General features: G+C 34.1%; 1 protein-coding gene across 2 annotated transcripts in view; it reads left to right on the forward strand.

Moving 5' to 3' along the window:
* NLGN4X (neuroligin 4 X-linked) overlaps positions 1–14,659 on the forward strand; it is a 162,762-nt gene that overhangs the window by 87,277 nt on the left and 60,826 nt on the right. Inside the window, exons 4-5 of one of the 2 annotated variants that reach the window (XM_063147977.1) lie at positions 6,533–6,592; positions 10,131–10,283. In XM_063147977.1, coding sequence (XP_063004047.1) covers positions 6,533–6,592; positions 10,131–10,283 — 213 coding nt within the window. The remainder of the gene's footprint in view (positions 1–6,532; positions 6,593–10,130; positions 10,284–14,659) is intronic. The other variant, XM_063147983.1, reaches the window with a different exon arrangement.

The raw sequence follows: 14,659 nt of genomic DNA on the forward strand, positions 1-14,659 counted from the left end.
TGGAACACATAAAACTGTAGGGATTTCAGCTGCTCTTCCTCACAGTCCATCCAATTATGGATATCAAACAAAATTGTCCTTTAATGCCCTTTTCTTTAAAAGGAACATTTCCTGGATATTCAACAACATTTATGTGTTTTCTCTGGAATGCCAATAATTTTTTGTGTGTTGCAGCTGGAGTGATTAAGAGCATGAATTCAATTGTATTGCATGTTCCTTAGTTAAATGTTGTTGCTTTACAGAGCTAGCACTTGCAACCCAAAAGGTTTTGTTTTGTTGTTATTAATGGCATTAGAATAATGGCTACTCTAATAGTGTGTCTTCTGCTATTCAGATAATATAGGAATTAAAACAAAACTAAACACATTTCATTCAGGCAAATTGAAGGAAATTTCTGAGCTTTCATTGAATTTCACATTGAAAATTACATAGAACAATAGGTCTAAGTCTTCATATTATTCAGGAAAGAGATGGCATCTAATTTATGGCTAAGGACTGCACTGAAATCATCAAATATGGGTGTTTGCTGGAGTTATGCACATTGTTGATGTATTATAACTTAATTTAGATATGATTATGGGAAAGGATTGACAGAATATAAAAGTGGTTTCTTTCTGGAAGCTGATTAGCTGTATAGAGATTTTTCATGTGCATTTATGTGTACATATTTGCTTGTATGTGGACACCCACATACAGTTACACACACATATTGAAATTATTCAGTAAGTAGTTAAGAATAATATTTATTTAAATCTAGGCAATATTAATATATTTTTATTTCTTTAATTAAATGAACAGACTTCCAAACAGCAGGTATGTAGATACATTGCCTGCCTTTATGGTCTTTCCTTAACATAGGGCTTCCACAGTCATTTCTATGTCGCTTTAACAAGCTGAAATTCTAGACAATCATTTTCCTCCACTCTGTTTGAAGTGTCAAATGCCTCATTTGAGCTTTCTTCAGCTGCCAAATAAGAAGTTCTTGTTACAACTATAAAGGCAGCTGGAGAGCCTTGGCCACAGGGATGAGCCAGGTGCAGTGTTATGGCAGCCAAACTGCACCAGTGATGGAATCCTTATTTTTGGCATGAAATGTGTCAAGTCTTGCACACTCAAAGCAAAGTTTTCCAACCAGTCTTATGATAAATGCTGAAAGGAAATTTTGTTTTACTAATGCTCTCTTGAGACTGTAATGAACTGTTGACTTGACCTGACTGTAAAACTATAATAGTTTTCATGGGATAGGAAAACAAGAGCTTTAGAGTTCTATTGAAATGGCTGCATAAATAAGACATATACTGAGACAATGTCTATTAGATCCTATATTAATCTGGTTTGAGCTGGAAATTTCCAGAAGGTTAAGCATGTGCTATGTGAAACTGAGAGGTCATACAACTGATAATGATTTCTGAAAACTGAGCCCTTTTCCGAATTTAAATGGGGTCAAAAGGTATGTGACAGATGGAGCAATTGCAAATAAAATGCAAGGAAATGGCATCATCTTAAGCAGTTGTGGATGATTTTTTGCTGCCATTAGAGGCTTCAGAGTGAATACCTAATATGTAAGCGTGGTAAACTGCATGCATGGGACCTGCCTCTATTACATATATGCGATTCATATTGTCTGAATAGAGGAGGATGCAGCATAAATTGTCAATACAACTGGGACAACTTACAAAACCAGAAAATTTGCTTCTGAATGAGATTTTTGTTCATTATGCAAAGGAAAAGTGAGCCAGAGGACATGCTTACAGCAGGGTGACTTCTTAATTTCTCATAGACTTGTGCATGGCATTGGAACAAATCTGGGAATACAAGGTGACTGTACATGCATAGATAAATGAAATAAAATAATTTTTAATAGTTTATTAAAACATTGATCATTGTTTCAAAATCAACACCTTTTCGAGATGTTTTCTGACTTAATGTTTACAACTGCATTGCTTAGAGTGCTTCTTACAGGGAAAAAACATAGCCCCCATGAAACCCTTCTTTGTTAATACGATATTGCCTGGAGCTCTTTTCAAAACCACACACACACACACACACACACACACATATATATATATATATATATATATATGAAAAAGAAGCAGTTTCTGACAGACAAAAATCCTTTGCAAAAGAGATTTGACAAAGTTCAGTTATGCATTACAGCTTGCTCTTTTCTCTCAGCAGTGAATGGAGTTGTAGGACAAATGGAAAGAGGTCACCTGGCCTTTAAAATATGCGTTACAAAGTCACATCTTTTTCTAGTAATTGTCATTAACAATAAGATGTTTTTCTAAAATACAATGAACTTTTATGCAAATGTATTCTTCAGTAGAGCTATGCTATCTACAGCATATTTAACATATGTAGTTAAGTAGTTCCTAGCCTTGACCATTTGGGAAAAAAATTCCATCCTAATTATATTTTGAAATATTTTTCTTCTACTTTTCAGTATTATGAAAAGTGAAACACAAATTTTACAAACCAAGAACTCTGGTCAAACACCAGGTTAGTCAATAGAGATATTCAGGGAATTCAGTCTTTAATGCACTAGATCATTACTACTGATTCTGGATCCTGGGTTGCTGTTGAAATTTACCATCTGTGTTTAATGTGGGATGAATGAGTAAACAGTTCTTAGACTGCAGAAGGATTTGCCCCTGCAGAAGGGGCAAATCCTCTAATACAGTGATTATGTTTACATGTTGTATAGGAACTGAAGGTTAAAATTGCTGCTCCTGTGATTTGGAATATGGAGAATATGAGATATGGGGAAAGAATTGGCCCAACCCTGAACACTCGCAAAAGAAGCCCCAAAGCAGAGGGAAGTGTTGATCTGTGGGACAATCAGCTGTTGCAGGCAGGCATTTTTTTCTGAGCAATGGGAGTTTCTGAGTTATAATACCATTCAGTCTCTGAGATTAATGCAACCTTAAACTAAACTTAGAGGCATAGTGACTTTTTTATCTTATGACAGGGATTACCATCTTTTTTCAGAAGTTTAAGGACAAATGAATTGACATTTTTAATGAAAAAAACAAAACACAACATGACTGGAAAATTCAAATTTTTGCTCTCTGTGTGAGATAGTCTGAGAACAGATGTCATTGTTCGAATTATTTCAGTCGCTCCAAAATCACCTAAAATACTTAGGAGCATTGCTAGAAAAATCACGTGAACCTTTCAAAAATATAGGCTTCCAGCAACATACTAATACATGCTAACAGTATCACCCACATGGCTTGTATCAGAAATAGTGTGGCCAGCAGGACCAGGACAGTGAAGGTCCCCCTGTACTCAGCACTGGTGAGGCTGCACCTCAAATCCTCTGCTCATTTCTGGGTCCCTCACTGCACAGAGAACACTGAGGCACTGGGATGCTCTGTTGTTGCAGAACAGCAGGGGTGGTGAAGCATCTGGCCACAGGTCTGAGGAGCAACTGGGGGAGCTGGACTTGTTTAATTTGAAGAATATGAAGCTCAGGGGACATTTTATCACTCTCTGTAACTACCTGAAAGGAGTTTGTAGCCAGCTGGGGGTTAGTCTCTTTTTCCAAGAAACAAGGCATAGGGTGAGAGGAAATGGCCTCAAGTTTCACCAGCAGGGGTTTAAATTGGATATTGGGAAAAACTTCTTCATGGAAAGGATGGTCAGGCATTAGAACAGTCTGTCCGGGGAAGTTGTTGAGTCACCATCCCTGGAGGTATTTAAAAGATGGTACTTAGGGCCACAGTTGGACTTGATCTTTTTCAGCCTTGACAATTGCATGATTTTATGGCTGGTATGCATAGTATGAAAAAATTCCAATGTGATAGGAGCACAGAAACTTGGTTTGGGAACTCATTGATGGGGAACCCATCTTACCAGATGTCAAAATGAATATAAAATCCTCTCAAACCCAAGAACTTATTTACAAAAGTGTATTCCAATTGCCAAGAGGAAAATTATTTCACAGCATGTAGGAGAAACAGCATTCCCACTAATATTGTACATAAATACATACTAAGTTATAGTAATTTCTTCTGGAACCGGATTGCAACATGATATTTTACATTTTTGAAGAACATAAAAATTGAATAAGAGGTGTTTCAATTATTACAGATAACCTTATGTCACATAGCTTGTTAGGTGATACATCTAATAGCATGATGTGAGCACATTTTCCAAATTCTCATTACACTTGCATTGATTTTATCAGAAGTACACTGACCCATTCTCTTTAATGTGTTTCCCACACTGGGAAGCACATTAAAGAGAAAATCTTTGCATTATGTTATTGATATGTGTATTGAAGATTTTGGGGTGAGATAGTACCCAAATTAAAATGTTCTGGGACACAACTACTTCTTTCACTCAAAAATACTTGGAATAGGGATTACAGTCCTAATAACTGTATACGCAGTTTTTGTCTACAGGTACTGCATATATGGGATCACACTGATTTTGATATTTTTAAGTTCATAAGAATAAAAAATATGTGATAGTTGATTTTATATTTGCCGTATGATGATCATATTTTTTATCAAACAATTAAAAGACCACCTCCTTGGGGAAACTAGTATTGAAATTTGTTATGTATGTTCAGACTTATGTCTATATGTATTCATTGCCTATAAATAACAATTTCTCATAAATATTTTACATGAATCAAAAATAATTTAAGGGTAAGGTTGAGTACTTAATACAAAATTAGCTTTATTTGTGTATCACCTGAGAAAGTATTGCACCGTCATTGGGCTATAAGTAATTTGGAACAATATTGAATAAAAGGACAAAACATGAAGGATGGCTGAGATTATGAGCCCGTATCTATTACTTAAAGAAAAGAGAGATTGGAAAATATCTATATTTCATTGACAGAGATATTTTACTTAGTTAATTATGTACTGGATATATATAATGAATCCACAGGTGTATTGGATAAACAATATCTTTTGTACAACAGCATTGAAGATGGAGACTTTATGAGGACATAGAGTATCAGACACTGCTTTTCACATTTTTGCTCACTAATCATCATCACTGCATACATAGAGGCAGTGCTTCCAGAAAATGCCTGTAGAAAATGTGTATCTGGAAGACAAATAAACTAGTACACTAATCCCAAAAGTATATATATTTAAAAATCTTAAATGCTTTAGTAATGATAATATTCTGCCTTACAATAATGGACTAAGATTTAATTGAAGTCTTGGATTTTGAGGGATATAAATATAGTTAACAGTGAAATTTAAATAGGAAAGTAAAAGGAGTAAATAATATTTATTTAAATATGATATATCTGTTACAAATTGAGACTTCATACATAAACAAGTTAAAGTATACTGTTCTTTTTCATCATGTATTGAAAAGACACTTCAAAATAAAGAAAATTCAAGGAAATAAAGATTAGCATGCTTAGACCATTTTATTTCTTTAGTAGCTGTGTTAATTTCTAAGCTAAATTATAGCTTGATTTTCCTATTCATGTTTCACTCCTTATCAAGTAACCATTTACATTACAGAGGGCTACTTGCTATGGGAATAAGCACAGTGTAATAGAATGCTTGGATAGCTTGGTGTATTTTTATTTTTTTAGTCAGAAAACAGAAGTATTGCCCAAGGATGGGGATGGTGAAAACTATGTTCATTTCCTCTTGCTCCCATAAGTACAGGCTGTGACACGTATGAGCATAAATGTTTGTGTGTGTGTGCCTGTGTGTGCATGTGTATACCTCAAAATATTTTAAGAAAGCATGTTGAATATAAATTAAAACATATTCTTCCCTAAATCTTCCAATAAAGAAATGCAAGTTCTTTATCATGGTAAGTAAATGTTTTCAGTCAATTTCTAGGTTTTTCTAAAGAGCATGAGATGAGGTATATTTTTAACAAAGGCTGGTTTTGGACCGATTTCATGAATAGACATTGATTCAACTCTGTTTCACTTTTGTTTACAGCCTTCTTTTAAATATCTTTTTTGCTCATATGGAAAACAAGATTAATTTCTAAGGAGGCCTTTATGTTTTGTCTTGGTCAAATCAAGGGGTGTAAAACTCAAACAATCATTTTATTTGCATTATTTCCATCCAAAATTCAACTTGTGGCCATTTCTTAATAAATTGTAATGACGATGAATAAAATGTTAAGTCATTGAAGAAAGTAACTCAAGGCATTATTTCCTCAAGGTTACAGAACAGAATAAATAAAATTGCATTTCTTGTGTAAAACATAATTTTGTAATTTTTAACATACTTTTTTGGTTTATATTATTCTTTTTTAATAGCACATTAATTTGATTTTTTTTTGAAGAAATCACTTTTAACTAAAGTACTGCATTGTCACAGAATATGATACATTTTTTCAAATATTTTCAATTTGTTCTTCTTGACATTTTATGTTTATGTGCAGTTTGCATCTTTTTTTGTTTTTCAATTTCAAATGTAACAGATTTTGACATTTTTGTTACATTTTTTGTACTAGTGGTTTTTTTCTTTTTGAGAACCTGCTGGTTTTGAATTCTCTTTTTTTCCCTTTATTCTCCTCCTCAATATGAACCCAGGAGCCAACACAAAGAAAAGCGCAGATGATATAACCAGTAATGATCGTGGTGAAGATGAAGGTATTTTTTGTTTTTTCAAAGCCTGACCCTGATGCATGAACATAAACTTTTCAATTTTTGTTATAATAAGAATGATATTGTTATTATTATTGCTGTTATTTCAACATGATTTTTAGTCCCTTATTTGCAGAAGCTCACATCAGTGTGCTTCTTTATTTTCTTCTTTAGAATTTGCTTTGATTGTTTTTCTTTTTAAAATCTAAATTAGCATATAGATGACTGCAGTTCCTCCGTGACATAGGTGTAAAATTTATTCCTAAATATGTGTGAAGTGAGTAACATAAATGTTATTTGAAACCACATATTTTTCCCCTCTATTCTTTCTTTAGGCTGAGAAAATGGTATTTAAAAACATGCATGTGCTCTTTTCCCTCCTACACATTTTGTATATTCACTTGTTTGAAATTCATGAAAAAACTCACATATATCCTTCCTTTCACTTCCACTGTTTCCCCAGTGCACATGCTGTACATTGATACAGTTGAATTGTGCTTTGTCTTTGCTATTTTTATTTACTTATTTATATTTTTTTCTCACAGGATGTGGTTTATTTCAGGACACAAAAATAAAGGAAGCTGTTGATGTTGCTTTATTGTGTTTTTCCTGTAATCAGCTAGCCTCTGAGACGCATTCATTCGCACTCTGACCACATTCCCACTGAAATCAGTAACAATCATTTTCATTGACTTCTTTCAAAGTTGGACTGGGTTTCCTGAAAGGAAATGCTAAAAGTTCACAGTGAAATACCCCAAAAAAGTTTTAGTTGGAAACGAATTTTTTTCTTGCCTTGACACAACAAATCTATTTAGGATGCACCAAAATAGAAAGAAGTCATGAAATCTTCCTCTATTCTCACCCTTCCTTTTATTAAAGTTACGTTGTCAGCTTACATGTATTTACCAAATAAAGAAAAAAACATTTTCACATTAAATGAGAAGACAAAAATCCTGGATAATTTGTTGGTCTGGCTTCAAAGCAACATCTTTACTAATCCTCTCAGGCTTGGCCAATCCGAAGTGTTAGTCCATGTCTTTTTTCCTGTTTTTATTGTTTTCCCATCTGACATAATTTCAAATTACTTGGAAACATATGTCCTCTCTATCTCCCTTAAAATCATACACACTGCAGTGAGGGTACTATCACCTCTTTTCCTGGGAGTTCAGGCTATTGTAGCTACTCTGTCTGTATATAAAATACCATAATAAAAACCTCAGGTCTTTGATTCACACTGATTGCCCTCTACTCCACTACCTTCACTGCTGAATTACACTTTTTCTTACAACACAGAAATACTGTGCAGAGTACTCTAGAATTACTCTGTTGCTTTCTGATTATCAGTTTCCTATTTCTGTGCAACACAGGCTTTTTTCAAACAACGGTATTATCATTTCTATACCAAATTCTGAAGTTAATTGTAAAGTAAAGGATAAATAACAGACAAAACCAAAGTTGCTTTAAAGATAAATACTAGATTATGAACACATAATTATTCAACCTTTTTAAAAATTGATAAAATGTTAGGATTTCATGATTAACAAAGGTATTCATTTTAGATCTAAGCCTCTAAGCATAAAGCATCAAGCTAATTTCCTTTATGTTGAAAATAATAATGTTCACACTGAAAAGAAAGGGGAAACCTTCTATTGGCTTCATCAGTGAAAGATTTAACCCTGAGGTAGAATAAAGTAATAAGAAAAGATTAAATGCAAGCAAATCATGCCATGAGATTTTGCGGAGAGAAGGGACAGGTGGTTCAGCAACACGAATAATTATTTTAAATAATTGGTGCTTTCATGTTCTTTGAGATCTTAGCTTTGCCTTCAGTGAAGAAGCAATTTTATATACTTTGCTGGAAATGCTGACAATAAAAATAAAATAAAACAATCTGTTAGAATCTACTACCTCATTGCTTTAAATGATCTATTTAATTGCTCAACTACTCTTATAGTCACAACAATTAAAAAGATCTTATCACAAAAACTTTTGTTCTGCTGCTCAAGTACAACATATAAAATACAACATGTAAGGATATATCTTTTCCTGGAAGGGAGGCAGAATCAATGACAAGCCTTAAACTCCGACAAGTGGACAGGTGTACATTGCAGCATGGGCATTCCTGAACTCAGCTGGAAATTTGTCATATTTAAGGTGTATGCAGGAATGAAGCAAAAGTGGGACACGGGAATATGATAGTCAAAATTTACCTTTAAATATGCTCTAATTAATTCCACATATATAAAACACTGACTATCTGGTACCTCATTGGCAATCACATTTTTTATCTCAGTATTTCCTAATCTGCCTGAGGTGAGGGAGGATGTTTGGAAGCTTTTCAAATGTAGATCCCTCACCTGTAGGTATTTAGCTCAGCTTTTCCTTTGTCTGCAATCCTTTTCCACTCTTCAATATATGCATAGCCAAAAGATTTTTTTCAAAACCTGGTTGAATAATCAGAGGCTCTGCTTTTCCTTGTATGTTGTGCTGTATACTTGAAAGAAGTGCTCTGATTCCATGCAGATAGACTGAATTATTTATAGAAGATTTGGACATGTAATGGTAGCTTTCTGAGTTGCCTTCTACCTCATAGAGGAGCTTAACCTCTCTTCATGTTGTTTTGTAGAGAACATAAATTTCAGATTTAGGTATTCTGAATCATCACTGGCATCAAGAGCTAAACTTTTTAGATTAACCTTCTCTCAAATATACCGCAATCACTGATAAGCACATCTTTATATCTCACTGTTATATATGTAATATCAATTTCATTTAACCTTCTTTTAGAATTTTTTAAAGTTTTATCAATTTCATTGAACTTTCTTTTAAAGACCCAGCTGTTTTTTTTTTTTTTTTTTAAAGTAGCCAGGAATTTTCTACCTATACAAAAGATCATCCATTAACTCAAGGTTGTTCTTTGAGGCTTAGCTGCTACTAGACCAGGAAAAGTGCAACACAAAATACATAATTTGATTTAAATACAAAAAATGTGTGCCAAAAATTCACATAAGTCCTCTCTGTTAACTCCAAGGCTGTTTAAAAGAAAGAACAGTCTGCTATGTTTTCTTCTACCAGAACAGTTAGAGTTTTTGCTATTATATCTTACTGAACTATTGGGAATACAATTTCAATAATTATGTCCCACAAGAAATGGGAAAGTATGGATCATTACTATAATTATATTATTAGATGCACAGATATTGCTAAATTGGTATATTTTTGAAACTGAGTATTCTAAAGAAACCAAGATTATTTCATAATTTGGTTTTTTAGGCTTTAAGACATTTCCATTAAAACTAAATTTCCTGTAATACTGAATGCATTAGAAGTGAGACCATTTTAGAGGAAATAGTATTTGAAATTTTAAATTGCAAATATTAGGCTTGTAGGATGGTCCTGAAATGTGTAAGCTAGTGAGTATAGGGGTGGTGACTTTGAAAACATAAGTAATTAAGACTATTGTAAGCACTATTAAAAATTGTTAATGCCATTTTCCTTATGTTTTTATTGCTTTATTGTGTTTTCCTTACTTGAATTTTTTCAGACATTCATGATCAGAACAGCAAGAAACCCGTTATGGTCTACATCCATGGTGGATCTTACATGGAGGGCACTGGAAATATGATTGATGGCAGCATTCTCGCAAGTTATGGAAATGTCATTGTTATCACTATCAATTACAGGCTGGGGGTTTTAGGTAAGTGACTCTTTTCTTCATAGAAATATTTTCACAGAAATATTTGATTCCTGAATTTTTCCACTGATCAATCATAGATATTTGGCTCAGTTTTGATTTTAAAACAGAACAATCTCAATGATGGATTTTGAATTCTGTCCATTTTTAAATGGAAATTGGGCTAAACTACATTATTTTTGACAACTGCCTTCACCTTAAAAAGAAATGGACTGGAAATGTATAATGTTTTGATAACTGGTATCTTTTTCTTAAATAATTTCTATTCCATGTTTAAAACAAAAAGAAGAAGAAAGTCAATCAAGAATGAGTCCTCATGGTTTTAAAACAGTTGGCAATGACAAGAAGAAGGAAAGTGTTACTATTTATCTGTATTTACTATTTAAATGTATTTACTAATTTTGTGTGCCAATTGGGTTTTAGAGATACATACAAAAAATAAAGGTCATATACACTGATGGAATTTGTGTTGTGGGTAATAGGCAATCAAGGGGTTTTAAGAAGAACAGTGACATTATCTTCAAATAGATAAGAAACTCCATAATCATGGTGCATAGCATGTACCAAACTTTTGTTCAAAATAAGGTTTATTTATTTTTTGAGGTTCTGCTTTTCAATAGAAAAAATAAAATCTAAAAAATGGCAGAAAATGGCAGACATTAGAAATATTTGTTATCTTAGTGAAAAAGCTTATAGTTGGTATAGAAGAGAATACAAAATGCTCAAATGCTCATATTTCTGACATTTTAGATACACAAGCTAAAATACAGTAATTTTGTTTGTGTGTCTTTTTACAAGGACTTTTGATCTTGTTTTTCCTAATAACAAAGCTGATCTATTTTCATAGTAGGTACTGTTTTGGAACACAGAAGTCTCCTCTTGCTGAGCTATCTGTTCATGCTGTTCTTGTTTTTCAACAACTTAATAGTTCATCGGAGTACTGAGATTTTTTTTTTGTCTCTGATTTTGATTATTCATTAAATAGAATAGAGTATTTTTTTCTATGCTTGAAAGAGATTTGTATTTAAAGCCAGAAATATGAAAAGATATCTTGGTATATTTATGCATGCAGTATTGGTACTCAGAAACACCCAAACAAACAAACAAAAAACAAACAAAAAACCAACCAAACAAACAAAAGGACAGAAAAGGAAGAACTGAAGACACAAGAAAACAAATTGCAGTTTTGGTTTTTGTCAAACAACATATATAGCCAGAATCTTGGTAGTTTGTCATCCGTAAAAAAGATTATTTAATGCATCTCTTTAAAAAGTTTTCTCTTGGTTTCTTACAACTAACACTGTTGAAGGATACAGATGAGTGTAAACCACCATAAGTGGTTTAAAATGTTTCATTGCCTCTCTGTATTTTATAAATCTAAAGGGAAAAGTGCAATATTTTCATTGGTGAACTCCTATTTCGTGTATTTAAATTGAAAACAAAGAAAAGAGAAGAAAGAGTCAGAATGTTATTTTTTTTTAATTGTGCAATTCAGGCAAAAAAGTACAAAACAGGGACATTTATAGGAAAAAGAGAAAAGTAACAGTGGTCAGGATTTTAAATGGATTAGGAAAAATACATATGTGTATTGACATTAAATATTGCTTCTCACCAGTGGGAAATGTAACTTTCAAGACACTATGGAATTTATTCTTTATTACAAAAGTCTATGTTTGAATTAGAAAAACAGAAGATATTCAGAAAATGAGTATACACTTAAAAATCAGAGGAGATCTGTTTTATGAACGTATTTGCATTTTTTTCCTCCTGGGTAAAATGTAAATGTGATCATTGAGAGCTCATTAGGCTCTCCCTGGACATTGGAAGATATTAGGTGAATTTCATGTATTTTTGCTTCATGAGTTAAAAAAGAATATGAAAAAGAAAACACAAAATTCTTCAGAAAAACAGCCACGTGTAAAACAAACATGACTATTCATAAGAGTTTAAAAAGTAATGTTAGTTTATGACATATGGTTTGAATACTAACAATATTTGTATCCCTTTCTTCTAGTCTGGGTTACTGGAGGTCATATTTCTGTAAATCTGGTGTGTTTCAATGGTGTTTGATTTGTAAGTGCATACACAAGGTCACATACAAACCTGTTGTTAATGACAGAGATGTGTAATTCTATCGCTGTTATCTCACCCTGTAATGCAAGAATAGACATCTAATTGATCACAGTGCTGAATTGCTGGAGATGCTAAATTCCTCTGGAAAATTCTTTTGAATGGACATGAATACTGGATCTTATACTCTCCATAAATGTTAGTGCTGTTCTTAGGCACATTAAATTATTTTTCTTTCAGTCTATAGTGTGTCATTAATAGCAGTGGATAGAAAAAGTATTAAGACCACACAAATAACCATTGGGTGATCTTACTCAGACAGATCATAGCACCAAGAAAAGGTTTGGGTTCAAAAGGACCTTCCAAGACCATCCAGTCCAACCCTGAAGCCATGGGAAGGGACACTGGTTACATCAGGTAGCTCAAAGCTCAATCCAACCTGAGCTTGAACACTTCCAACAATGAAGCACCTGTAACTTCTCTAGGCAACCTGTTCCAGTGTCTCCCCACCCTCATAATATTTTTTTTTCCCCCTGTCCTGCCACTGTAGGCTTGGTTAAACGTTTCTCCATCTTTCTTGTGAGCACCCTTCATATATTTCAAGGCTCCAATAAGGTCTCCTAGAAGCAATTTCTTCTCCAGATTGAACAGTCTCAGTTAAGCTTTTCTGACCATTTCTGCGGCCCCCCTCTGGACCTTCCTTAACAGATCCGTGGCTTTCTTGTTCTGGGGTCCCCAGAAGTGGATGCAGCTCTCCAGGTGGGGTCATACAAGACGAGAGTAGAGGGACAGGATCACCTCCATCACTTCTGGCCACACTGTTTTTGATGCAGCCCAGGATGTGGTTAGTTTTCTGCACTGCAAGTGCATATTGCTGTCTCTTGTCCAGTATTTTCATCCACCATTATGAAGCTATCTCATTCATCTGTCTGTAAAATACTGGAGTTTCTTCCAATGGTGGTACAGGACCTTGCACTTGCCTTTGTTATCTTGAGGTTCCCACTGGTCCAGTTTTCAAGCCTTTCAAAGCTCTTCTGCATGGCATCCCTTCTCTCTAGTACATCAAGTACAATACTCATCTTCGTGAAGTCCACACGCTTCCTGATGGTGCACTTAATCCCACTATGTGCTTAATGAAGGTATTAAATGGTATTGGTCCCAGTGTGAGCCCTAAGGGACACCACTGGTTATTACTTTGCACTTGGATATTTAGTTGTTGACTGCAAGTTTTGAGTACATGTCCATTCAGCCAGTTCATTATCCATCCAACAGTCTATCCATAAAATTCATATTTCTTTAATTTATTGTCAAAAATGTTATAGGGGATTTAAAAAAATTTCTTAAAAGCATCCAGGCAGATAACATCCAATCAATAACATTGATTGCTCTTTGCTTGCTACTGATGGAGTCACATTATTGTATATGGCCTATCATTATTGTAGCTAAGCCAGATACGACTTGCCCTTGGTGAAGCCATGATGCTGTCTGTATTCGTGTTTTTGTCTCGCATATGCTTCAGTATAACTTCAACAGGGATCTGTTCTGTGATCTTTTGGGCATGGAGGGGAAGCTGACTGGTCAGTACTTCCCAGGATCCCCCTAAGTATCCTTCTTAAAACAGATGTGATATCCCCTCAGTCACTGGGGCCTTCCTCGGATTCTCTGGTTTTTCCAGTATGGTGGAAATTGGCTTAGTGTCTGCATCTTTTATTTCCCTCAAGAGTTTTTATTGGATCCCATGGACTTCTGTATGCTCAGGTTCCTCAGGTGATCTGAAAACTGATCTACTACAATGGTGGAGATTTAATTCCCCCAATCTCTGCCTGAAAATTTGGGGATTTGACAGATGTAGGAAGAGAGATTACCAGTGAAAACTGAGAAGCAAAAAAAATGTTTTAGTAGCTCAAACTTCTCCATGGCATTTTTCAGTAGTTCTCTTTTCTTATTTATTGTGGGAAGTACATTTTCCTTTTCTGAGCAACAAATCTGTAAAAGCCCTTCTAGCCAGTCTTCATATTCCTTGCCTAATTCAGCTCCAGCTGCACCTTAGTTTTTCTAATCCCATCCCTACATATCTGGACAGCATCTTTATCTTCTTCTTAGGATATATGTCCCTGGTTCCACTTCCCCAAATTATGGCTACAACCGAGAAATTAAAAATTCTGGTCTAAAGTAAATGAAAAGACAGACGTCTGAGTCAGAAAAGACACTTTTTTAATGTAAATGTAACATCATGACATTCAGAGCTATAAAACATTTTAACTGAATCATAGAGACAAATATTTTCATGTCTATCTTTTCTCCTTGCA

This window comes from Melospiza melodia, chromosome 2 (assembly GCF_035770615.1).
Source record: "Melospiza melodia melodia isolate bMelMel2 chromosome 2, bMelMel2.pri, whole genome shotgun sequence".
NCBI classification, from domain to species: Eukaryota; Metazoa; Chordata; class Aves; order Passeriformes; family Passerellidae; genus Melospiza; species Melospiza melodia.